Here is a 24,599-nt window from a genome sequence, read left to right as displayed (position 1 = left end):
AAAGAAGCAATTACAAACCGAGCTTATAGCTAACGATCACACATGCATAAAGCATTTTTTTCATCGTTGACAATGATCATTGAATCATTTTGAATTGTAATTCAGATACATGAGAAAAGCTAATTAAGGTAGCTAGGTCCTTGATCATGTGGCTGTTTGGCAAGCCATTATGGAACCCCTTGATCCAGCTCAGTTCGGACCTAATTCTAATTAAGCATGTTTTTGGTAAGCTTATATAAACTTGCGGCTGATGTTCTTGAGTTCTCAATACGTATCATGTGCTTAAAATGTCGTCCATGCTCTAATTCCGGTAAAGGATGTGATTGACACTAAAATACGATCTGCAGCTATGTGATGGCACTGTTAACCAAACTAATCGCAATTGATTGACTCAAATATAGTTTGAGATATATACTAGCATATTTTGAATATGTAATTATCTTACAAAAACAAAAGTAATATGTGTCGGGTAAATAAAGCGATAACATTCTCTAAAAGTCGTATATTATTCTTGTTGATCAACGATTATTACTCTATATTTCTTTAAAAACGATTATTATTATATCAGGTAATCCCATCGTATATTTAATTCCGTGAAGATATATTTTTGTAAATGAAATAAGTGTTTCTTCAACACAGCCGCATCTCTATCAAAATACGATTAAGTTTCCTGGTCTTAGTCTATATGAACTTAAGAAACGGAATACTAAAAGTGGGGGGCAAAAGATTAGTTAATCATAAATTGAGCCAAACGATCCAATTCGTTAATTTCTGTCCTTTTTGGTCCTATATATCTTATATAATTAAGCCAATTCTTGAGGGAATTGTTAAATTTTTGAAGTACCATATATGCCCTCACATTATACAAATATGAGGATAAGATAGTCAATAAACTATATCATATTTCAAAAAATTGCAATACATATCCCATGAAAAAAGGAGAAGGCTCCATAAAATTAGGAGAGAAATTCCTGTAATTTTTTTAATTTAAAAAAGATATAAAAAAAAACCAATTGACCGCACATGTTAAGGGGCTAGTGTATATATATATATGTCAATCTCGATTGAAATGTACCAAACTAGGGCTGTCAATGGGTCGTGTCGGGTCAAGATATTTGTCGTGTCACAAAATACAAACCCAAACCCAACCCATTTAATAATCGTGTCAAAAATTTAAACTCAAACCCAACCTATTTATTAAACGGGTTACCCGTTTCCAACCCGCTTAACCCATTTAACAAATAGGTCGTGTCGTGTTAGACAAAATGATCAATTTAAGAGTTAATATGATCCATTTAACAAATAGGTCGTGTCGTGTTAGCAAAAGACGATCAAGTTTTCTGGTCTTTTGTTCCGTTCTTAAGTCTACATGAACTTAAGAAACGGAATACATTTCTTTTAGTGGGGGGGGGGGGGAAAGATTAGTTAATCATAAATTGGAGCCTAACTATCCAATTCGTTAATTTCTTTCCTTTTTGGTCCTATATATATGTCAATCTCGATTGGAATATCCTAACCACACCTCCACTTTTGCACTTTTTCTTCATTCCTTGTCCCTCATCGGTCCACGTCTCCCACTCTTCCTAACCTGCGCCTCGCTACTCTCGCCCGCGCACGTTAGCACCTGACATATATTTAATAATGATCCCTTCTATAAATTGGATAAACCTTCTGCCAATTAATCCATGGATTTACACTATTACATGATATAATTGGCCTCCTCATTTCTGCTAACGTGCGCTGCTGGCCGGTGATCTAATCCTTCACCCCCCACCCCCTTCCTCCCGCGCTATCCCAGCCGTTGGATCAACCGCCCCCAAGTCTTCTTCGTCATCATCTTCATCTTAATCTTCTTCTTCAGTAGAGGCTCTCTCTCTCTCTCTGCTCCGCTTAGCTCCCGCATGAAGTGTGGCGATGAAAACGTGGCGGCGGTGGTTGCTCGCTCGCTATTGCGGTGTGTGAATGTTCGGACCGGGTTCGACTGAAACCCTAAACCTAATTGTGAATTTGATCTGAGGAGGTTTTATAGTATTTGCTTGGTTTTGGTTATGGATATGGATCCTAAGGAGCTCAATTTGAACAAAGGACCTGAAGGCTGCGGCGGCGCCGGCGGTGGTGAGGGGTTTATAGATAGGAGCAAGGTGAGGATTTTGCTCTGCGATAACAACGAGTCCAGCTCCGAAGAAGTTCTCAGGCTTCTTTTGAAATGCTCTTATCAAGGTTTGCTTTTTTACTTTGCTAATGACTTGCTGACCACTATCTGGTTTTCAATTTTCCTGGAAATTTTTGGTTTTCGAAGCTTGGGATGGAAAATTTATGAACAAAAGACCTAAAATTGAAGTTAAGTAGATGTATTTTGTGTTCCTTTGGTGCCTTTATCTGTGAGAATAAGCTGTATACAAGTAATCTCCAATTACTGCATGTGAATTCGTTGTCGTTGTGGATTCTTGATATAGATGGATTAAACATACAAGGTCTTTGTGTTTATTCTTCTGATGTTTTTAGGTGCCGAAATGTATCCTAAGAGGTGTAAACTTCAAAAAAAAAAAAAAAAGGGTCAAAATCGAATTTGCTTTTTGTTGGTGCCATAGTATACATGCCTTGCAAGGTGATGCTTGTGTTCCATGATTTCTTTGCTTCACAGTCACTTCGGTCAAGTCTCCTCGGCAGGTGATCGATGCATTGAATGCAGAGGGACCTGATATTGATATCATACTTGCCGAAGTCGACCTTCCAATGAGAAAAGGAACCAGAATGTTGAAGTACATCACACGGCATAGAGAGTTGAGGCGCATTCCTGTGATCAGTAAGTAGTTCTTGTTCTTATGGCTGATGTTTCCTTTAATGAAAATTTTGGTCTTTTAAGGTCCATTATGGCTTAACCTATTGTTAAATTTTTCTTCTTTGGTTAGTGATGTCGGCACAGGATGAGGTCTCTACTGTTGTCAAGTGCCTGAGGCTTGGAGCGGCAGACTATCTTGTAAAGCCTTTACGAACTAATGAGCTTTTAAACTTGTGGACACATATGTGGAGAAGAAGACACATGGTTTGTTTGCTTGACTTTTTATGTGCTTTTTTTTTTCTCTGATGTCTTAACCACCGTTCTCCAGTAAATTTTTCTGTTGCTTTATGCTGTATTCAAATATTTCTACTTAGAAATAAGGGTAACAGTGATTAATAGACACAAATCAGATGCCAGAAAGTCAGAAATGAGCAATATATATGATTTTGATGTTGTTTTAGAGCTATATACAGCCTCTTAATTTAGTTTATTGTATTGGGTGATGAGTGGTAACATGCAATTGAAATATTTGGTCTTTCCTTTGCGAAGCTGTAGTAACCTCTGTTTTAAGGGTTCCGTTGATAAGTGATATCTCTTTTCATATCCTCTAGTACGCAACTCCTGGCCACTATATGTTCTTTTATATTGGTATGACACTTTTTCCTATGTATATCTGGCAGCTTGGACTTGCAGAGAAGAACGTGTTTAGTTATGACTTTGATACAGTTGTATCAGATCCTAGTGATCCTACTACAAACTCATTCTCGGATGATACAGAAGAGAAGTCTCAGAAGAGTGCCAATCCAGAGATAGTAAGTTATTTTATTGTTGTCTTTTTTGAAAAGTATAAAAGAAATATAAGTTCCATAAGATGTTAAATTTTGACTGCTTATTATATAAGAAAGTTAATCCGTGAATTGTGGCCAATAGTTTTAGAGACACTGGATCATTATTATCAAATAGCGATATGTGAACTTGATATATGGTTTGAGTTTAACTAAGGTGGCTGCTAGTGCAATCGTAAACAGTTTAGAGAACTAGAAAGGCCAAGAGGAGGCCATTGTGATATCAAAATACATGTGTGAGGACATCTGGTTAATCTGTAACACCTAAGAATACATACACTTGTATGTGCTATTTAGGCCAAGCACGAACATCTCTAATATACATAAATCGCGGGGTAATCAAATTTAATATAGTCACTTTAATTTCCATCAAGTTGCAGAACTTGAAATTCGAGATGTAATACTGAATAATGTCATGCTGAACTGGATTTGAGAAGCTTCCAATCTCAGAACATGGAAAATCAGTTTGGGGTCAGGATGAATTTTTATAGATAATTCAAAATTAACTTGAGCCACTTAAGTTTCCTTTATATTCAAGATTGCTTACTAGATACGGTATTCATACTGACTGAAAGTATTTTGTATGCTTACCTCATTTTTTTTCTTTTTCAAGCCTGTTCCTGCTGCCGCGGAGCCTCCACTGGATGATCAATTAGAGTTTCAGAGTGATGTTCCAGAAATATGTGACCGCCAAACTGGTGAGCCACGTATGGCAAATGATGTGCTGCTTTTAAGTTTGGGCATCTCCTGGCTTGGAATATCTTTTATCTCTGTTTCATGGTTAACAACAAAGAGCAGCACTTTTTTGACAGTCAATTATTTGATTTGTGTAGTTTAGTTGAAACTTGAAACAAGTCATGTTCTATCATGACAGTAGCACAATATAGCAAATCTTCAATCTTACTGTTTTTTTCTGGTAATAATTTTTTTTTTTCCTCCTATTTGGAACTGATGACAAATTTGTTTTTTCGCGCTCAAGATTCTGTATAGCTTATATTCATTTAATATTTTCTGGTTAGTGCATCTCTTTTAGTTAGATGTGATTAACCATTCTTAATGTTTCAGTACTTAAAAAAAAAGAAAAAGGAGTCTCAATTTGAAACTGTGTATACATTATATTCTTGTAATTTATATGGTCAGGATCCACTTGTAAGAAGAGTGAAACTTTTAAGGTTTGATACTCAAATTATAATTGAACAAATGACATTCTTTGAAGGCTTTGAGTATTTTCCTAACTGTGATGCTGACCATTAAGTCTGCCATTTGATTGCAGCCTTTCTTGTTTTCTTTCTCTCTTCCAAAAGAAATATATGAGATAAAAGTTTCGGATTTTTTTCTTCTTCTCTTGGGTAAGGGTTGTTTGTAGATATTGTAATGATATGACAAGGAGAATTTCTGTTATGTCAATGTCTTTAACATCTTTTTTTCTAGATTGCCATGTATGGACTATAGGACCAAGTAGTGTGTATTATGTTGCATCATTCATTTGACCTCAGTGATGTGAGGAAAGCATAGAATTAATTAGAAGCAGTATGATTTTTCAACTGCTCATTCTTCATCATTGGCACTTGAGATAATCTGTTCCTATTTCTGTGGTAATATTCTGCAGGAAAATTTTCATCTGGCCCAAAAAAGAGCGAACTCAAGATTGGGGGGTCATCTGCCTTCTTTACCTATGTCAAATCAAGCACAATTGAAAACAACTCCCAAGTCCTTACAAAGGATAATGGTGCTGAACGGTCAAGAGTGGAAGGGAAACATCCAGCATGTAGTCAACAAATGGTTGATGAGTCTCTCCAAGTAGATGGAAATGGAGTAGCATGGGAAAGCTATTCACAAGAAGATGACTTTCCAATTAGTAATAGTATCCCAGATTCTCTTTCATTGGAGAGGTCTTGCACCCCACCTGGTTCAATGGAACTTCAGCATCAGAAGAATAATGCGGAAGACAGATCCTCTCAGGTGCCTGCGCATCCTAGAAATGAACCTCAACACGATGTTTCTAGATTGCCTGCCCATGCTTCGTATCCATACTATATGCCGGGGGTTGTCAATCAGGTTATGGGGTCATCATCAACTCAAGTGTATCAAAAGAATCTGCACGACATGCCAAATCATGCCGCAGCAGCAATTATGCAACATTACAGTCATCTTCCACACTGCCCTCCACATGTTAATGGGATGACTTCATTATCCTACTATCCGCTTAGTATATGCTTACAACCTGGTCAGATGCCTAACAATCATTCATGGCCATCCCTTGGAAGCTCATCTGCCAGTGAAGTGAAATTAAGTAAGGTTGACAGAAGAGAGGCAGCATTGATTAAATTTAGGCAGAAAAGAAAGGAGCGTTGCTTTGATAAAAAGATTAGGTATGTTAATCGAAAAAGACTTGCTGAAAGGAGGCCTCGTGTACGGGGACAATTTGTGAGGAAGGTAAATGGTGTAGATGTTGATCTCAATGGGCAACCTGCTTCTCTTGATGATGACGAGGATGATGAGGATGAGAAGGATGTTGAGGAGCTTGCGTGAAGGTTTCCTATGTGGAAGATGTTGCTTCTTGATATTGAAGTCATTCATTCTTGTCGGTTATGAGGCAGCATGTTTTCAGTTCCCAAGTGCAATAATTTCCTTGTAGTTGTAGAAAGTTTGTTGAGGAAGTTCCTGCATCTTGGGGTATTCACTATATGGATGATAGGAATTGGTGCTGCACTTTCAAGTGAAGTGTCCTGAGAGCATCACCATATCGGATGGAGTTGATCAAGGGTGCAAACTTCTGGTTATAATATCTATCAAGTCGAAGAGATTAGATCATTAAAAAGTATCCCTTTGCACATTGCTCAGGAACGCAGAGCCCAGAAGATGCGTCATGTAGAGTTCTTGAATCTACTATTCGACCACAAATTCTCTTTGCTGGGTCGGAAGCATTCACCATTTGTTACATCAAAATCCATACGGGAAATGGGTTAGTTTTTCAGATTTCTTTGTGAACAAATGGCTGAGATCTCAAATAGCATATCAACTGGAGAAGTTTTTCTTCATTTTTCTTTTTTGTTTGTATGTAATATTATGTTCATTAAAATTTCATAATCCAAGTCTCTTTCATGCGTTTTCTTTAACTCAGTAAAACTCAAGGCATTCAGTTTGATCTTGTTACACCGTACAATTCAACCTGCTCTGCTTCAGTATATATCAAGAACGGCAATTCCAAGTTCTCATTGACCACCATACGTTTGGTTGACCAGGGATTAAGAGTAGCAGGCAAAGCCCTTTTTCGGTTTTTCTTTTCCTTTTTTCTTTTAATAAGTTCAACTGTATTTCGCTTTAACCATGCAGATGATCATCCCATATCTCATGCTTCATCGAAATAGTATCACAGAATGTAAAGGAAGACTGCCACTTTTTGTTTCACCAAGAGTGCATGATTGCTTCTATTCGTTCATATATTCTAATTACAATTTTCTATAATAAACAAGTAGACACATCACCAAGAACAGAAAAGATCTGAAAGTTTAGAATAGGAAGAGAAATTATTACATAACATACAAACCAGTATGAGAGATATTTCAAATCAATGAAACAAGGCATGGCAGGACAGTAAGCCTAGTGTGATATCTTCAAGTATAGAATAAGCAGGATGGCAAGGACGAGAACTCCAACTATGGAACCCATGATCCATTTGTTTCTGCTCATCCTTCTTGTCATGGCTACCAGAACCTTCTTACTGTTGATAATAGTTTCATCCACCGCATGCAACTGTCAAAACACGAAGGAAGAAGAAACACATTATTTACGATTTACGAAAGCCAATAACACATAAACACTGGATTCCTATGTATCATACGAAAAAGAGAAGGTAGATAACATACATTGTTACTGGCATGTAGAAGAGACTGGCGTTGTTGATGCAAGTCTTGGAGAATCGTAACACCAAGCTCCTCTGTTTCGAGCACTGTTCTACTCGACTTGATTCTGTTACTCGACTGGTTTATTCTCTCTGTTGCCATCAACAACCTTCCTCATTGATCATTCGAGGCCTGTCTCATGGTCGGAACACTTGCACATTAGAACCTCACCACGACCTCACATTCATACATGCGCGCACATTAGGAGAGAAATGTAATACGTACCGTCAAGGTATCTGTTTCTCGAGACTCCAACAACTCCTCGCTGGCTGAATGACTGATCTCTTGCAACTCTTGCACCACTTTTTGTATAGATAGAAATGGAGCAAGCAATTTTTTCATAGGCCAACACCTTTTGTTAGACCAACTATTTTTTGTAAAATGTTCCAACATAGATAGCCTATTTGTTGAACAATCCACTATGATAATATCATCTTTTGTTTTAGATGATCTGCAGTAATGAAAACAGTTCTATCATTTATATCCTCTCCTTTTAAGTTTAAGGAAAAGAATTATGGTTACAATTCACATCCCACAGCAAAGCGCAGGCACTGTTGCTAGTGCATTACTATAGTGGAGGCGAGCTTTGATGAAATTAAAGCAAGAGAGAATCTAAGGTTCGCTTTGATGGAAAAGTAAACGGAAGAGATAGACAAGTGCACATGTTGATAGGGTGGACGTGTTTTTACAGTTCTAGAGATAGACGTGTTTTTATAATCGGGAAGTCGACCGTACTGTTCTCTTATTTCCATCGCCGCCCGCAAAGTGCAAACCAAAACAGAGGAGACCTAACCAAAATTATCTCGTGCCTCTGTCTAATCTGCAACCCCAGAGCAAGATATCAGATCTAAAGCTTCATCCAAAACTTCATCGGAGTACATTGGAACAAAAGATCTGCAACAAGTCCCCTCCATATCCATATCTAATCAATATATGTAATTACCCATGTCAGCAGTGGAGTTTTCCTTTGGATTGATTGCCTAAATATAATGAGATTCCATTAGATCTGGATTGGATTATGAGTTTCTATGTACATAGAAAAGATGAAAAAAATGAAACTGATCTGAAATTGAAAGAAGGCGATAGAATTGTAATTTTTGTCTTCAGTTAATCAGTTCTTCAAAAATTCAGCTTAACAAACGCGTTTCGTCTAAGAATTTTTGCTGATTCTTCTTCAACCTCCTGACCTGGGGATTTCAAATTCTTAATTCAATTGCCCATCTACTACAGAATTATCCATTTATTCACCCATAAAATTCTATCGAACATTTGATTCCTAAACCCACATACTCTAAATCAAACATGATCTGGCTTCACCGTTGAGTCCTTGCTCGGGTACTTCTTGATTCCGGCAACGAGGCATTGTCGCCCATATGCCTTCGCAATGATGCCTTTGCGGCCGGTGAAGCGACCCTGGAAGAGGATCACGGCCTTGTTTGGCTTCAAAAACTTCACCATGCTGGCGGAGAAGATGGAAAGACAATGAAGATATATTTAATTCCGTGAAAATATATTTTTGTAAATAAAATAAGTGTTTATTCAATACAGCCGCATCCCTATCAAAAGACGATTAAGTTTCCTGGTCTTTTGTTCCGTTCTTAAGTCTATATGAACTTAAGAAACGGAATACATTTGTTTTATTGGGGGGGGGGGGGGGGGGGGGGGGGGGGGCAAAAGATTAGTTAATCATAAATTGGAGCCTAACGATCCAATTCGTTAATTTCTGTCCTTTTTGGTCCTATATATGATTGACATGATTGAAATATCCTAACCACACCTCCACTTTTGCACTTTTCTTCATTCCTTGTCCCTCATCGGTCCACGTCTCCCACTCTTCCTAACCTGCGCCTCGCTACTCTCGCCCGCGCACGTTAGTACCCGACATATATTTAATAATTATCCCTTCTATAAATTGGATAAACCTTCTGCCAATTAATCCATGTCCTCATTTCTGCTAACATGCGCCGGTGGCCGGTGATCTAATCCTTCACCCCCCACCCCCTTCCTCCCGCGCTATCCCAGCCGTTGGATCAACCGCCCCCAAGTCCTTCTTCATCTTCATCTTCATCTTCTTCATTAAAGATAGGAGGACTACAGGACTTTGCGTCTTTTTTACTTCATACACCATTAATTAAATATTTTGTTTCATTTATTTTCATTTACCCATCCCCTGGCATAACGCATAACTGCAGAGTTTTTTTTTTTTTTTTCAAACAGTGTTAACCATGCTGACAGACTGATCTGATGGCTCAGATCGCTTAGTCGCCTCAGGAAGCAAGATCTGTTGACATCATGTGATCATGGCATCAACACTAGAAAAGTACACTCACATCCTAGTTGCTCGGTGATACAAAGAAAGAAGGATTAATTTCTTTCTAGATGTTATGAAACCCAAGTCAGACAAACTCACATCCTAGTTGCTCAGTCATACATATGAAGTTGGTCAGCCAAGTTTCATCCGGAACAAAATGGACCATAATCAAAGTCTCAAAACACAAGCAATAAACAGATGACCAACATGCTTGCATCATTTAAAATGTGTCTGTTTATAACAAAGAAACAAAAAGAATTAATCAAAGATAACAGAGGAGTTGCATAATTCTTCTACTTGGACAGCTCTATGAGGATCTCAGACAAGATACGGAAGCAATGCACCAAATTCGAATTGGTTGCAAAATAACAGGCCTAGTTGTTATCAAAAAAAAAAGAGTCCTAATTAAAGAGAAGTAATTAAATGATGCATCAACTTTTTAACACTACAAAAGTACAAGACACAACCTAGATCTTCAGTTAACACACATCAACTGTTCCAACACTACAGAAGCTACTTTATTTTTTTACAGAACAACAACATAAAGACATTTAGACTTAACAGTTTACACAGACAGCTTAATTTTTTACAGAGCAACAACATAAATTACACAGACAGCTTAATTTTTTACAGAATTTTTTACAGAGCAACAACAATTACAGAAGGCGGGTTGACTCCGATGCGGTATTCCGTACCCCTAAATTCGTTCACTTCTTTCCAGAAACAGAGGGAGTCGCCTTGACTGGCTTCTCGTCTTCTGATGAAGGCTAGCCACTCTCTGGGCATGAAATATGGGTTCTTAGATCTGCCTTTTCTTCCAACCAAGTAGAACTCATAAAAGTAACCCTGATCGTCCAACACTCTGATTGGAAGGCGACATCCTGGTGCTGCAGTAGGCATCAAGTTAGCCATCTTACGAGTCACTTCAAGTCTGTCTTTAACATCTGTATCCGTCAGATACTTCATAAAGTGGGACTCGTACGCCATCGATTAACGGCCGATATTAAGAAACACCGAAAAGAATCCGGGAAGGTATGAAAGATATATCAAGGACAAAAACTTGAGGGCGGACGCAGAGCAGAGTTGAAGGAGATCTAGAGAGAGAGAGAGAGTCTATTGGCAAGAGAAGGAGTGCAAATAGAGAGACAGAGAGAAGGAATGAATGACAGAGAGTGAGCACTGGAGAGGGAGGGAGGGAGTGAATCATGACAAAGAGATAGAGAGAGCGAGCATAGATATCTAGAGACCAGAAGAGAGACACTGTTGGCAAGAGAACGCTCTTGGGTCGTATATTTATAAACCTTCTAGGTGTAGGTGGGTCAAGACATTTTAGGAGAAATTTTTTCATGCAACCTGACTGCCCAATACTAATTTGACACATGGACAAAAGAGAAAAAGGGTCAAGGCTCCGATTAAGAAATTTTTAGGAGAAATTTTTTATGCCACCCGATTAAGAAATTTTTAGGTACTCCCATAGAACCAACTTGGATTGCCAAGTGGTCTGACGCTTCAATGATAATTTGACACGTGGCTTCTAGAAAAAAAATATTTACTCAATTATTTGTGATCGAAAAAGACCATTTTGAACTTTTGCTTTATGGTTCGTTCTTCATCATCATCCAATCATCCATAATTCCAAATCCTGCTTATGACAAATTTTCTCAAACTCAGTTTCAATCAACACCATCATCTTCTGGGGGAGTGTATTCCATGCACCTATGTGCAAGTGTGCAACTACACTGACCATGTGATAGTCGCGTCACTCACGTGGCTGTTAAAATGCAGGGTTTTGTTACTCCTAAAGAGGTTAGTCAAGACTAAGGTCATAGGACAAAAAAATAAAGTAAAACCTAGTAAAACATAAATTTTACCATAACCTCTCACCCACCCCTTCCCACCAGACCAAAAAAGAATAGGATCAGCTCTGAGCACAACCTCTCCCCTCTTCTCCTCCATCTTGATCATGATGAGCTCCATCGTTGAGAACCTTCAGAAGCGGATCCCCAAGAAAGCCGTTGATATTTGAGGCCTCCAAGAAAGCCGGCCACCCCACCTTCGATCGGGTCTGGGAGCCCAAGATCGCTAACCCTTCGAAAGCTTCAGTTGAAGTGAAGCCGTACAATTCCTGTTTCTTGTTAGTTTTGGAACGAGGGATTTGCTGGGTAATTTGTACAGATGAGAACCAAAAAGCAAAAGCTTTACTTTGTCTCTTATATTTCTGTTTGTATTAATTAAGCAAAAGCTTTTGTAAATCATTGTTGGCAGCAACCCGAAAATTAAAAACAATATCCATGGTTTTGGTTTTGGTTATGGTACTTGGTTGATCTTTACTAGTTCATTTTCATCGACTCAATGTAATGAAGTTGAATTTTTTCTAGTAGTTTTCTTTTCTTTTAATTTGGTTCCAATGGGTTGACTGCAATATCGAATATGGTAAAATAGTGCAATTAAGGCAAAGAACTTAGAGAGGCAAGGCGAGAGTTTTATATATATATACACAGCCCTTCTTGGCTGCGGACGTCCATTCCTAAGTTAAGGAACGGATTTCCAGTTTTGACCCACTTTTCGATTATATTTTTACATCTTAACCGTTTAGTTTTTAGGTATATATGAGTTGATCACTTCTGCAAGTTTTCAGCCAAATTGATGATGGTTAAGGCATCCAAAACTGCAATTTACCATTATAAACACGAACGGTTCTGGTTCGACAGATTCGGTTCGTTCGTGTAAATTGCAGTTTTAGATACCTTAACGATCATCAATTTGGCTGAAAATTTATAGAGATGATCTATAAATTAGGATCTAAAAACTGAACGATTAAGATGTGAAAATATGATCGAAAAATAGGTCAAATATGAAAATCCGTACCTTTTGCTTAGGTACAGATATCCACACCTGAGCAAGGTTGTATGTATATATATCAGTATGATAATCACATAAATGATTATTAAATCGGTAATTATTAATCAACCGCAAGTTTTAGATAGTTCAAGTACCCCCATATCAAATTTTTCTAAATTTTAATGGTACTGTACGTCGGCCATCTTTACCTCTTGCATTTTATATATAGTTTTCTAACTGAGAATTAAATGATGATTGAGTTTAATATTTTTACATGGATAAACAGAGCTTAGTCTTACAAAGTGTAGGAACAAGCTACTTCACGTGCATATGGTACGTATTGTCACACTATAATTACATGGCTCGGGTCAAATCTAGCATTTCTAATTTATAATGTTTTGTGGTTGTTGTAAAAATTTCAGCGAATTTCATCTTTATTTCGATTTCAATTCACTTGATCGACCATAGTTACATTTATAATCCTATATTTATATATAAGATTCCTCAAAGGGCAAACCCATTAGGAGTTTAGGACATGTGAAACTGCTAAAACTGACCATTAGATGAAAGGAATGGACTGTTTTATGCATGTTATAAAAAATTCAACCAAATATGTATTCGTTTCGACTTAGATCTTCTTGGTCAACTGTAATTACCTATATAAATCTATATTTATATATTAGATTTCTCGAGGGGGGCAACCTTACGGAGACAGACAATCGTAAGTTAACCGACCATTCGATGAAAAGCTTGTAATATTGTATGCATGTTGAGGTTTCTTTCATAACCCTACATTTATTAATTAGATTTCTCAAAGAGCAACTCCATTGAGACATTTGAATTTGAAAAAAACCAACCGTTGGATGAGATGATTGGAATGTGTTATCCATGTTATGTAAAATTCAACCAATTTCATCATACCTTCGAAATCGATCCACTTGGTCAACTTAAGTTACCTTCATAATCCTATATTTATTAATTAGATTCCTCAAAAGTCAACCCCATCAACACATGTGAAATTGGAAAAGTTGACCGTTGGATATGACCATTGGAATATTACAGTTATTATAAAAAAAATTTAGCAAAATTTGTTTACAAGTTGACTTCGATCCGCTTGGTCAACCTATATTTCATTTATAACCCTATATTTATTTATTAGATTCTTCAAAGGGAAACACCTTCAAGGGATATGAAACTTGAGAAATCGACCGTCGGATGAGATGATTGGAATATTCTATGCTTTTATAAAAAAATTAGTCAATTTCGTCATAATTTCAACTTCAATACACTTGGACAACCGAAGTAACCTTTATAACTTGTTGGTTGACCAATGTCACATCGGCCACGAATCATGCCAATTTTTTCATATGGTGTATATAACTGCATGGTGGATACATGTGAAGGGTTGAAAACAAAAAATTTCAATTTCGAGTTTGCGGATCACAAGAAATACCGATGTGCCTACTAAGGGTGTATAATCTGTATATTGCATATAAAATGGTGTTGACCTTTCAAAACTAACGACGCGCTGAAAAATAAATTTGTCAGAATCAACCATTGGATGAGAAGATTGGAATATTTTATGGTTGTTGTAAAAAATTTAGTCAATTTCGTATTCGTTTTGATTTCAATCAACTTGGTCAACCATGATTAACTTTATAATCCTATGTTTACATATTAGATTCCTTAAAGGGCAACTCCATCGAGATAAATGAAAGTGGAGAAACCAACCGTTGGATGAGACGATTTGAATATTTTAGGCACGTAGTAAAACAACTAATTTCGTCTTCATTTCAATTTCGATCTGCTTGGTCAAACGAAGGTACATTTATATTCATATAATTTTTATTTAGATTTTTCAAAGGGATTCCTCGTCAACTCATAATGAACTAGGGAAATCGACCATTGGGTATGATGATATAGGTATTTTATGCTCATTATCAAAATATTATTTGCTTTAGACTTTGCTTTAATAACGATCCACTCGGTCAACGACAATATATTCATTATAGCTAACACACACTAAAACACAATTTGTCAATCCGTCACTAATATTATCGGAGTTTTTTTGATATCATTTCTCCTAGGTTCTACCTATGTTATCCGTGCACAAAAACTTAAAGGACTTGATCTTCGATGTTAATTAATTATTCTAAATTTTTTTTATCAAATAAACACTTTTTTTCAGAGATAAATATTCTAAACACTTAAATATTTTTTTCTTAAATATTAAATTAAAAAAAATGTTACCATATCAATGTCAACCAAAAATTTAATTGTAAAATATAATTTCTTCCCTTTTTTCTTTTAACATGCATTTTATTTCCTTAACAGTCAACGTTTACTTGGAAGAGAAGTTAATTTTATGAACGGGGTAAATAGTGGTAGATCTGGAAAGAGGGCAGAGACCAACCAGACCATCAATGGCGGCAATACCCATTTCGCCTGTCTACTTCAGGCGTTTGCATTCTTGGTGTTGATCAATTCCGTCGTCGCTTCTTCAAGGCCATCTTCTCGAACCCACGCCGGCCTCGTCGAAGTAGCTCCTTTCTTGTTCGCTCTCAGTTCGTGCCAGTTTCTTCTTCGTTTTGCTTGATTCGGTGTTTGTTTCTGCGAAATTGTTTGAAACTTAAGGCAGTCTGTTTGCATGATTGAAATGTTTGTGATTGTTTTCTTGGTTCCCAAATTCTGGTAAAGCTTGTATGGTTCTCTTATTGAATGTGGATGGAAGAACTTCTGATCAGTAATTTAACATTGTATGGTACTCGAATACCTCGGGTTCATCTGTATAAATGTTTGATCGGTAATTTAGTTTTGTATGGTTCAAGCAATGTATATGAACACATGAATTTTTCCATCCATACAGGATTCCTATTTGATCGGTATGGTTCATTACTCGATGCCTCTGATTCATTGAAATCTGATTATTCATTTGATGTAGCAACGTGAACTGTGATTTGAGATTGAAAACCCAGGTTCTGGAGGTGTCGAAGAAAGACTCAACAAATCCCAGATTCTTTTTAAAGTGGAAAATTAAACACTAAGAAGTAAGAACCTCTTGCAATGTTGGAGCAGTGGCTAAGACACAAGGTGCGAGTCACCTTGTTCCCTTTTTGTATTTTTAATTAAATTATTTTATTTGTCTTTTACAAGCTGCATCGACCCATATATATATGAATGACTGAGATTACTTTTGATATTAAAATAAGTGTCAATGCAAGTACACTGTTGGTGCATAGAATCCGTTTCCCATCTCTAGTTCTGCCTTATACATATTATCTAATCTATAAAAAGCCATCAAAATCTTGTTGATACAGTATGCTGTTTGGTGATATATTGTCGTCATGACCAACACCGAACTTAGTCAATCTGCGATCCGTACAAGTGCATTTATGGGATCGACAATCCCAAAAGCTAATCCAAGATCAAGGGTAAGGATAGAAATATATGGCCATATGGGTGTTCCCTGATAATTTGATGAACCAAACAAGATTCCAATTTCATTTTTTACATGTAGATCATGAGGGCCACAAATCCAATTTGATAATACAGTAAATTGTTTAAAGGAACGAAACAACATAGGTGTGTTCCAATTCTATTTGCTTAATTACATCGAAGTTGCAAATGAAGGAACAATTGGATAAAGAATTATGTGGAGAAGATGAGGAGATCTGCAGTGCCTCCATGGGGAAGGAGGTGAACCAAGTTGATACGAAGAATAATAATGTCATTTTCACAAGACAATTGACAGTTGTGTTTTGCTACAATACACGTGTTCATTTATTATTGGGGCGTCAAACCACTTGGCAATCCAAGTTGGTTGTACGGGAGCACCTAAATATTTCTCCTCTGTTTGCCTGCACTTTATTATATTATATATTCAAACTACTTGTGGGTCTAATTTTATAACAAAATTCTTAAACTCTCTCACAATACTTTTCACTAATGGGTCCTTATATATTAAAATATTAAATGACAAAACCCAGCAGCTATGTCAAATTTGACAGTGAGATAGGATATGTTAAATCCATGTAAGATTTGACAACACCATTGGAGTTCCATTTTCAGCCATTTATAACCGTTAGTGTGTCCAGGTGTCAATTGACACTTCCATTGGAGATGATCTCAAAGAACGGTGGCGGAACCTGAATGCTTTCCTTGAGGGGACCAAGAAAAAAAAATTATTATAAGATTAAGTTACATGCATAAGTTACCTTTAACAGTTTATTCTCAAAATTCTATTGAAGAAAGATAGAACTTTTTAATTAAGGGTATTACTATTAATAGTGTATTAAAAGTTAACAAATAAAATAATCAATCTTTTTATTTTTTTGACAGATTAATAGAGATTTCATTCAATCCCAAAGCCAGAACGGCACTTACAAGTAATCCCCATATGCTTGTACCCTACATCAGTGGTCAAGCAGGTAAGGGAAAAAGTGTACCATCCATTAGTACATTGTCGCTCAAATATTCAAGAGCCTACACAATTACAAATCTCAGCTTACACTAAGAAAACTACCTTGAATCTCCCTTCGTCAATGCACTCAATTGTGGTACTCCAGGAGATTCAATAAAATAAAATAATCAATCTTGATAGTATCAGAAGTTATTATAATATTTATAAGTTAGGAAATTTGCACTCCTATCAAAACGGCCGTGGAAAGAGAGATTAATTGGAGGGGCTAACATTTAATATTTATGCGATTAACAAGCCCATTACATATTTTCGAAGTCAGCATTATTAAGATTTTTTTTAATTGTTTTTTTTTTTTTTGGGGGGGGAGGGGGGGGGGGGGCATGGCCCACACCGACCCCAACTATGTTCCGCCACTCACATCTCTGAAATATTTGTTACTGTGTTATTTTTTTTTTTTTTTTTAAATGGGGCTGGTGCGGCTGCCCTCAAGCCTTGATTAATGAAATTGCAAAATACAAGGGGCGGACATAGAGCCTGAACCCCATATTACAATAAGCATAAACAGAACATCCTGAAATAATACCAAGACTCTCCACAAGACCTATGTATTCTAACAAGCACCAATTAGCAAAGAGTGCACGAAAGGCTACTCCATTTGCTTCGACAAAGCGGTGACATACCAGAAAGATAACTCTATAACGAAGAAGCATCATTATCAATAGCACAGCTTTCCCACTCCACACGGAAATAAAACCGGCGGCACTCAATTTCATCCTGCCACTAGGAGGTTGCGTCCATTTGATCAAACAAATAGCGCGCCGCCTCGCTAGGCCAGACAAGGCACACTGAGTGTGCATACCGGGACAACGCCCACGTCGCCCTACCCTAGAATGGCAGGGACTTATTGCCGGCATATAGCCACAATTAACTAATAATAAGAAAAAGTAGTAAAACATAAAATAAAAGGAGTTTGGGCCCAGAGCCCAAACCCAGGCCCAAAGCCCACTTAGCCTAGTCCAATAGGGCAGACTGCTATGGGTAACTCGCCACCATCCCGCAAGCCAAAGTCACGCCGGCCAACCACCGGCGGCCAAACCGCCGCACCAAGCAAACTCAAAAAGTTACTGTGTTATTTAACGTGTAGAGTTAACTGAAAAAGTTGTCAACGCATATCAAACACATCTGCTAAGAAATTAGCCTCATGCTTAACATGTGATAAAGTTGTCGTAAAAAATCTGAATTTCTCGCTTAACTGAAAATGCGAGGATTTTGGGTTGTCGCAATAAGTTGTCACTTATGCGTTTTACTGATTCTCAAAAGTGGCTAAATTACATAGTTGTCGCATTTTTAATATGCGACACAATTGGTTTCTCGCGTATCACATTTTGCGAGACACGTAAATGTGTTATAAAATATTATATGTGAGACTTTCTATTTGTTACAATTTATGATATACGAGACTTCGTTTATGTTGCATATTCTGATTGCGAAGCTTGTATGTTTGTCGCTTTTTCAATATGCGACGCAACTAACTTCTTGCTTATCACTTTTTTTTAGGTATGTATTGTGTTGCAAAATATTATATGCAATAAGCAACATGCGAGGCTACATCCCTCTCGCACATTTAAATCTCTCGCCCTTTTAATTTTAAACGACCAAATGATTCCTCGCAGAATCTAATCTTAACAGCTCTTATATAGGTTTTGTTTTTTTTTTTTTCCCAATATTTTCAATTATCAACATATCGTTTATACGTTAGATTATATATTCTAGAGTTTTAATGAACCATAGGTAAAATAAGTAGTTCAAAAATTTAACCATTCTCCCTGAAAATTTGCTTAATTATATAAGATGAATGCAAAAATTGATTCTTGAGAAGTTAGAAAGCTATATCCTATATACAAAAAGCATACTCGCATAAGAGAGAAACCTCTTAGAGAAGAAAAGAAAAATCAAACTGAATTGGAGGAGGTTAATGAGGGATGCATGATCATGTCGACGAGATGCATAGGGCGAGAGGAGAAGAAAGTCATTTGTGACTGTTGAATATATTTCTTTTTCTTTCTTTTGAGAAAGGAAAAAATTGGAATTAAAAAAGTGAAAAAAAAAATTGGGAGGTTTATGTAGCAAATTGTTAGAGAGGGAGGTGTTTCAATTATTATTGGATAATTCCTCCTAATTAAGAGTTCCATGCTTGACAACAAAGCCATAGCTTCTCGTGTTGGCAAGGATGCTGCCATCATAAGAGAAAGTCCACCGGTAGTGTGGTGATGGGCCTCCAGCTGGGATTAACCACGTGGTGACCGGCAAGAAGCAAAAACGTACAAGGCTCCATCAGCCCAAGATTGACCAGCCAAAATTTGACTTTTCTTGACCAAATCCAAAAAGAAGTTTCGGTCGACCAGTGAGTTTTTGACCTTCCCCGGCCCAATGGGTGGACTTGCAGATGATGCTTTCTCATCTACTTCTTCTGAGTGAGAAGGTTGAGAACAAAATTTCCTTTTTGTCTTGGGAAATTCGTCCAAACAGTGTCTGAACTTTTCCAGACTATTAATTTTCATACCTATACTTTGAAAAATGTCATAATGGTACCTGAAGTTTTGGCCCCGACCTAATTTCCGTACCTAGCAACAGTAAAGTCGTCAAGGGCGTTAAATTTTGAGGGGTAAATCTGGAACTTCAGGTATTCTCAAGGGAAAATCTTCTAAACAGTATCTGAACTTTTCCAGACTATTAATTTTCATACCTATACTTTGAAAAATATCAAAATGGTACCTGACGATTTAAGCCCGACCCAATATTCATACCTAGGAACAGTAAAATGGTTGACTCCGTTGAACAGTACCAGAAAAGTATGCCAATAACTACCATGCCCAATACGAGATTCAAATACCAATATCAACATGGTATACCTAGATCTAAATATTCATATACCCGTATCCAGAAGAACTCAGGAAGATCGGCGTACGATGCCAGACCACCGCCAACAGCCGTACTCAGACCCATACTTGATCGGAACCCGACCTTCATCTACATCGACGACCTGAATTCGGAATCGTCCTCCGACACCCCAGAACCTGACTTAGGGTCTCGCGTCAAGGCTATCTAGCAGATTGCCCAAACTACGACATCCCGTTTTGACAGAGATCGGAATCGCTTCGCCATTCCATTTCCGACAGAGATCGGACCCAGACTTGACCCAAAGTGGAATTACCAAAATTTCAGATTCCTTTACTATCAGACTCGTCGGATTCCAACCTAAAGCATTGAAATTTCCTTGTGCATCCACCCGAATAATCTCCATGATTCCAATTATCTGGTGAACTAGGCTTAAAACCGAGCAAACACTTGCAAACCAAACCATTTTTGCTGTTATAGCTACCAAAATTTCCACATGCATCTACCTAATCACGACTTTTCTTTCCTTCTTCTCTGTTGTCTTCTCCCAAACCCATCAAAAAAAGAAAAATTGAAATTGATTTCAGCTGCAAATAATTGAATTTGATTTTTTGGATTGTGGGTTTTGGGATTTTTGATTGAAATCGAAGCAGAGAAGATGCTGGAGAAGATCGCGTTGCTGGCGAAGCCATCACTGAGAGGGAATAATTGGGTGGTTGACGCCTCACATTGTGGATTCGATCTGTAATAGCGAATTCCAACATATCTTCTAGTACCAGAGCTTCTGTTAGGAGTAAAGAACCCGAGTTCAATTTTTTCTCCTGATAGAAAACTGAGGTAGGTAGCTGAGTTCTGCGGCTCTCAACTGAGGTAAGACGAAGACCTTTGACTTCGAGGTCTGGGGGGCAATGTTTGAACACAACGGTAGTTATTGGCATACTTTTCTGGTACTGTTCAACGGAGTCAACGGTTTTACTGTTCCTAGGTATGAATATTGGGTCGGGCTTAAATCGTCAGGTACCATTTTGATATTTTTCAAAGTATAGGTATGAAAATTAATAGTCTGGAAAAGTTCAGACACTGTTTGGAAGATTTTCTCTTGAGAATACCTGAAGTTCCAGATTTACCCCTCAAAATTTAACGCCGTTGACGACTTTACTGTTGCTAGGTACGGAAATTGGGTCGGGGCCAAAACTTCAGGTACCATTATGACATTTTTCAAAGTATAGGTATGAAAATTAATAGTCTGGAAAAGTTCAGGCACTGTTTGGACGAATTTCCCTTTTGTCTTTGAGGTTGTGGGGCAATCATGGTGTTTATGACCTCTAGCCACACTACAAAATAAATAATTATGTCTATCATGTAAAGTTGAAAACATAGATACCAGACTCAAGTGTGACTATGCTAAAAAGAAAAAAAAAAGAAAAAAAGGAATCTTTAGTGTGAAAAGAGAGATGTCAAGTCTGGAATGAGCCAACTAAAATGGTGTCAGGCATGAAGTCAATTTTTCCAGACCAACCAAAATGACAACCTTTTGTAAGCTGCATCTGGGATTTCAACCAAACCAAAAGAGACTTCCATGGACCAAGGTCCACCTGCACCTAGGCAAAAAAATCAGATATTTTGCCACCAAATGCCCCATTTTGCCCTTTATTTTGCCTATGGTCCACCTACACCTTGGTCCATATTAGAATTTTTGCCAAACCAAAACCTTTATTTTGCCTATGGTCCACCTACACCTTGGTACAAACCAAAAGAAAAGACAGCAGAATCGAACCAAAAAAAAATCTGATCCAATCATATTTTTTAGGTACCAAATATGTCTGCATTTAGGCTAATCCGATATGTATAATATCTGTTTCTAAATGCTTTGATTTCCTCTTTTATGCATTCTGACTATTATAGCTGCATAGCTAGTATAATATAGTAGTATAGTAGTGAGTTACACTTATAAATCATGACTACACTTACTGTGGGTTCATTGCCAAGTTTTAGAGTGAAAGACAACGATCTTTTCATTTTTTCTTTATATATAGTGTTTTTTAGTTTATCCATGTATATTGCTTGATGAGAAAAATAATTGCAGCTTTTTGCAGCTGCATGATCTTATCATCTTTTCTTCAAAAAATGTTAAGCACCTTTGAAGTCCTAGATATTGTTTGGTGCGCATATATGGTATCGATCACTTTCGTAATGTAAACTCAATCCCTCATTCCCTTTTTTTTTTTTTTTTTCTTTCTTCCAACCAAAAGTAAGAATTTTATTGCACAAAGTCAAAAACTGTACACGACAGAACAGAAGAAAAACAAAAAAACTACTAGCAAAAGGGCAGCTCAAGAACATGCAAACTCCAGTAGGACACCCGCACAAGACATTAGCAACCAAGCACCATAAGATGAAAAGTGATGCAGCGGCATAATGTGAAAAATGTTGCAGCAGCAAAAGAAGAGAACAACAGTCAACAGCAGCAGCAAAAGAAGAATAAATTACTATTGTTGTATGAAGGTAAAATAGAAATCCATTATCAAGTTCTCAATCAGAATTTATTACTTTTTCAAGTGCAAATGCAATGCTAAAAAAGTAAAAAGGCTCAAGTCTAAACATTGTCACGGCTCAATTGTAATCAATATAAAAAACTCAAGTCATCAACTACATTCAAGAATATGAGTTAAAGCATCCAAACAAATAAAATAAGTTCAACTCTCTCATAAGCAAATTGAACAGAAATGGATGATGACAGTAAACAGCTCGAGCTCGAGCCGATACACTAAACAGCTTAGTAACAGTAACGGGAAACCCAACTTTCATATATAGTATAATTGGATTTTGAGGAATCTATTCTAGCTTATATGTATCTTTACATACCTCAAGGATTTAGAATCTGCAATTAGTGCTGATAGTTTTTGTTTAAGAAGGTTGACTCATGTTTTAAAGACAACGTTTCTAGGTTTTGGATGCTAAAATGTTTTGACTTGGACCTGTTTTTTCTGGGTTCAGAATCAATCTGGAATCAGAAATGGATGAACAGGAAAGAGAAGTAGATGCATGTCATACTTTTTGTATTCAGAAATGATAGGAATACCGGCGTAAACTATTGTCAAGTTAGTGTCCAGATGTCAAATCTTTATAGGAGGACAGGGAAGGAGACAGAATTTTAGGGACAGAAGATTTGGACCCTTTTTTTAGACCAATCATTGGCGGTCCCCACCCCTCTCTCTCTCTCTCTCTCTCTATCTCTATCTATCTATTCATGAGTTTTGTTGGAATGTTAGGGACCCACGTGTGAGTTTTTAACTTACGATTGTGGCCGAGTCTTTCTTTAAAATTAAACATAGTCATATATTAATTAAAAAGAGCTTTCATAATATTTATGGTTATTGGAATGGTCTGATACGTACCAAGTCTTAAAAGCTTCCTTGTCGTACAGGTAACCATTAGCAGTACTAGTCTCTTGGGTAGTCCAAAGCAAGAGATTTAAAACATGAATTAGGAGCAGATTCAACCAATTAATTCACCTAAAGATTTTCAAAGCAAGTAAATCCAACACTGAAATCTCAAAATGTAGCATGCATCAATGCAGCTGGCCAGAGTATTTACATTTTTCAGCGCAATACTCAAAAACAAAACAAACAAAAAAAATTCCATGCTAGCTGGTCTGCATGTGTTTAATTAGGGCGTCGTCCCTGGGCTTTACGACGTTGCAAGTTGCAACTGACTGACCTCTTCACGTGCAAATTTCCAGAATGCTTTGCCAGATTCTTTTCCAGAAAAGAAACTATTATTTGTATGGAGGGGTGGATGCTGCTTAATTTAATGCTCGAAATTTCTACAAAGACTATATATCAACAATTCAACATCAGCATCCAGCTTGGGCTAACAAAAGCAAGAGAGAAAAAACTGGTTGGTTAAATCCTCCTACAGGCAGACTAAATGTGAATGCGGATGGGAGTTTCCGGAGCGAGACTGGCCGGTGATCGATGGTGTGCTGTGGTTGTCATCAGAGATGAGTAAGGACAGTGCCTAACTGCTAGATTAGCGCACCTAGTTAGCTTGTATGAATTGTCTCAATGATGTTTCATTAGATGAGTATTCGTTTGTTATATATTATTCGGTATGTATTTTATGAAAACTATTATTATACTAATGCTAGAGGTCAAGCCCTAATGTCTCATCGATGCATATTTTAACATAATCAAATCACAACCGTGGTATGAATCATAGATCAGTTTAAAGGTGGTAGAGTATTCAAATATCCCTTCCTCTCCCCTCCCTATATATATAATTCCTTACCAGACAAATATCAAAGAATTGATGTTCAAAGGAACTTAAAGCATATTGACATATCATACTGGGAGGTATAAAAAGTAACTTGGATCGGATGATGTGTTGGAACTAATTTGGATGTCGAAAATAGAGGGGAAGCAGATTATAACATGGTATATATGTTAGTTTCATTTTTGAAAATCCAACGACAAGTTTCTTTGTTATACCAAACATGAAACATTATTCATCATAAGAGGCATCTCAAAATTTCGACACGTACTCTAGACTATGAGTAACAAACTACCTCGAGTTTTTTCATCATTTCATAGGTGGC

General features: G+C 37.2%; 1 protein-coding gene across 2 annotated transcripts; it reads left to right on the top strand.

Moving 5' to 3' along the window:
* The first annotated feature begins 1,620 nt into the window (after positions 1-1,620).
* LOC133742472 (two-component response regulator-like APRR1) lies at positions 1,621-6,746 on the top strand. 2 transcript variants are annotated; one of them, XM_062170143.1, is made up of 6 exons: positions 1,621-2,220; positions 2,645-2,806; positions 2,913-3,046; positions 3,463-3,594; positions 4,241-4,334; positions 5,237-6,746. In XM_062170143.1, the coding sequence occupies exons 1-6, from the start codon at positions 2,049-2,051 to the stop codon at positions 6,157-6,159; spliced, it is 1,617 nt and encodes a 538-aa protein (XP_062026127.1). In that variant the 5' UTR covers positions 1,621-2,048; the 3' UTR covers positions 6,160-6,746. The 2 variants fall into 2 exon arrangements, with proteins under 2 accessions (XP_062026127.1, XP_062026128.1); XM_062170144.1 differs by having other exon boundaries at positions 1,628-2,220; positions 4,241-4,325.
* Positions 6,747-24,599: the final 17,853 nt, after the last annotated feature.

This window comes from Rosa rugosa, chromosome 4 (assembly GCF_958449725.1).
Source record: "Rosa rugosa chromosome 4, drRosRugo1.1, whole genome shotgun sequence".
Taxonomy (NCBI): domain Eukaryota; kingdom Viridiplantae; phylum Streptophyta; class Magnoliopsida; order Rosales; family Rosaceae; genus Rosa; species Rosa rugosa.
This window is presented reverse-complemented; position numbering and strand designations above follow the sequence as displayed.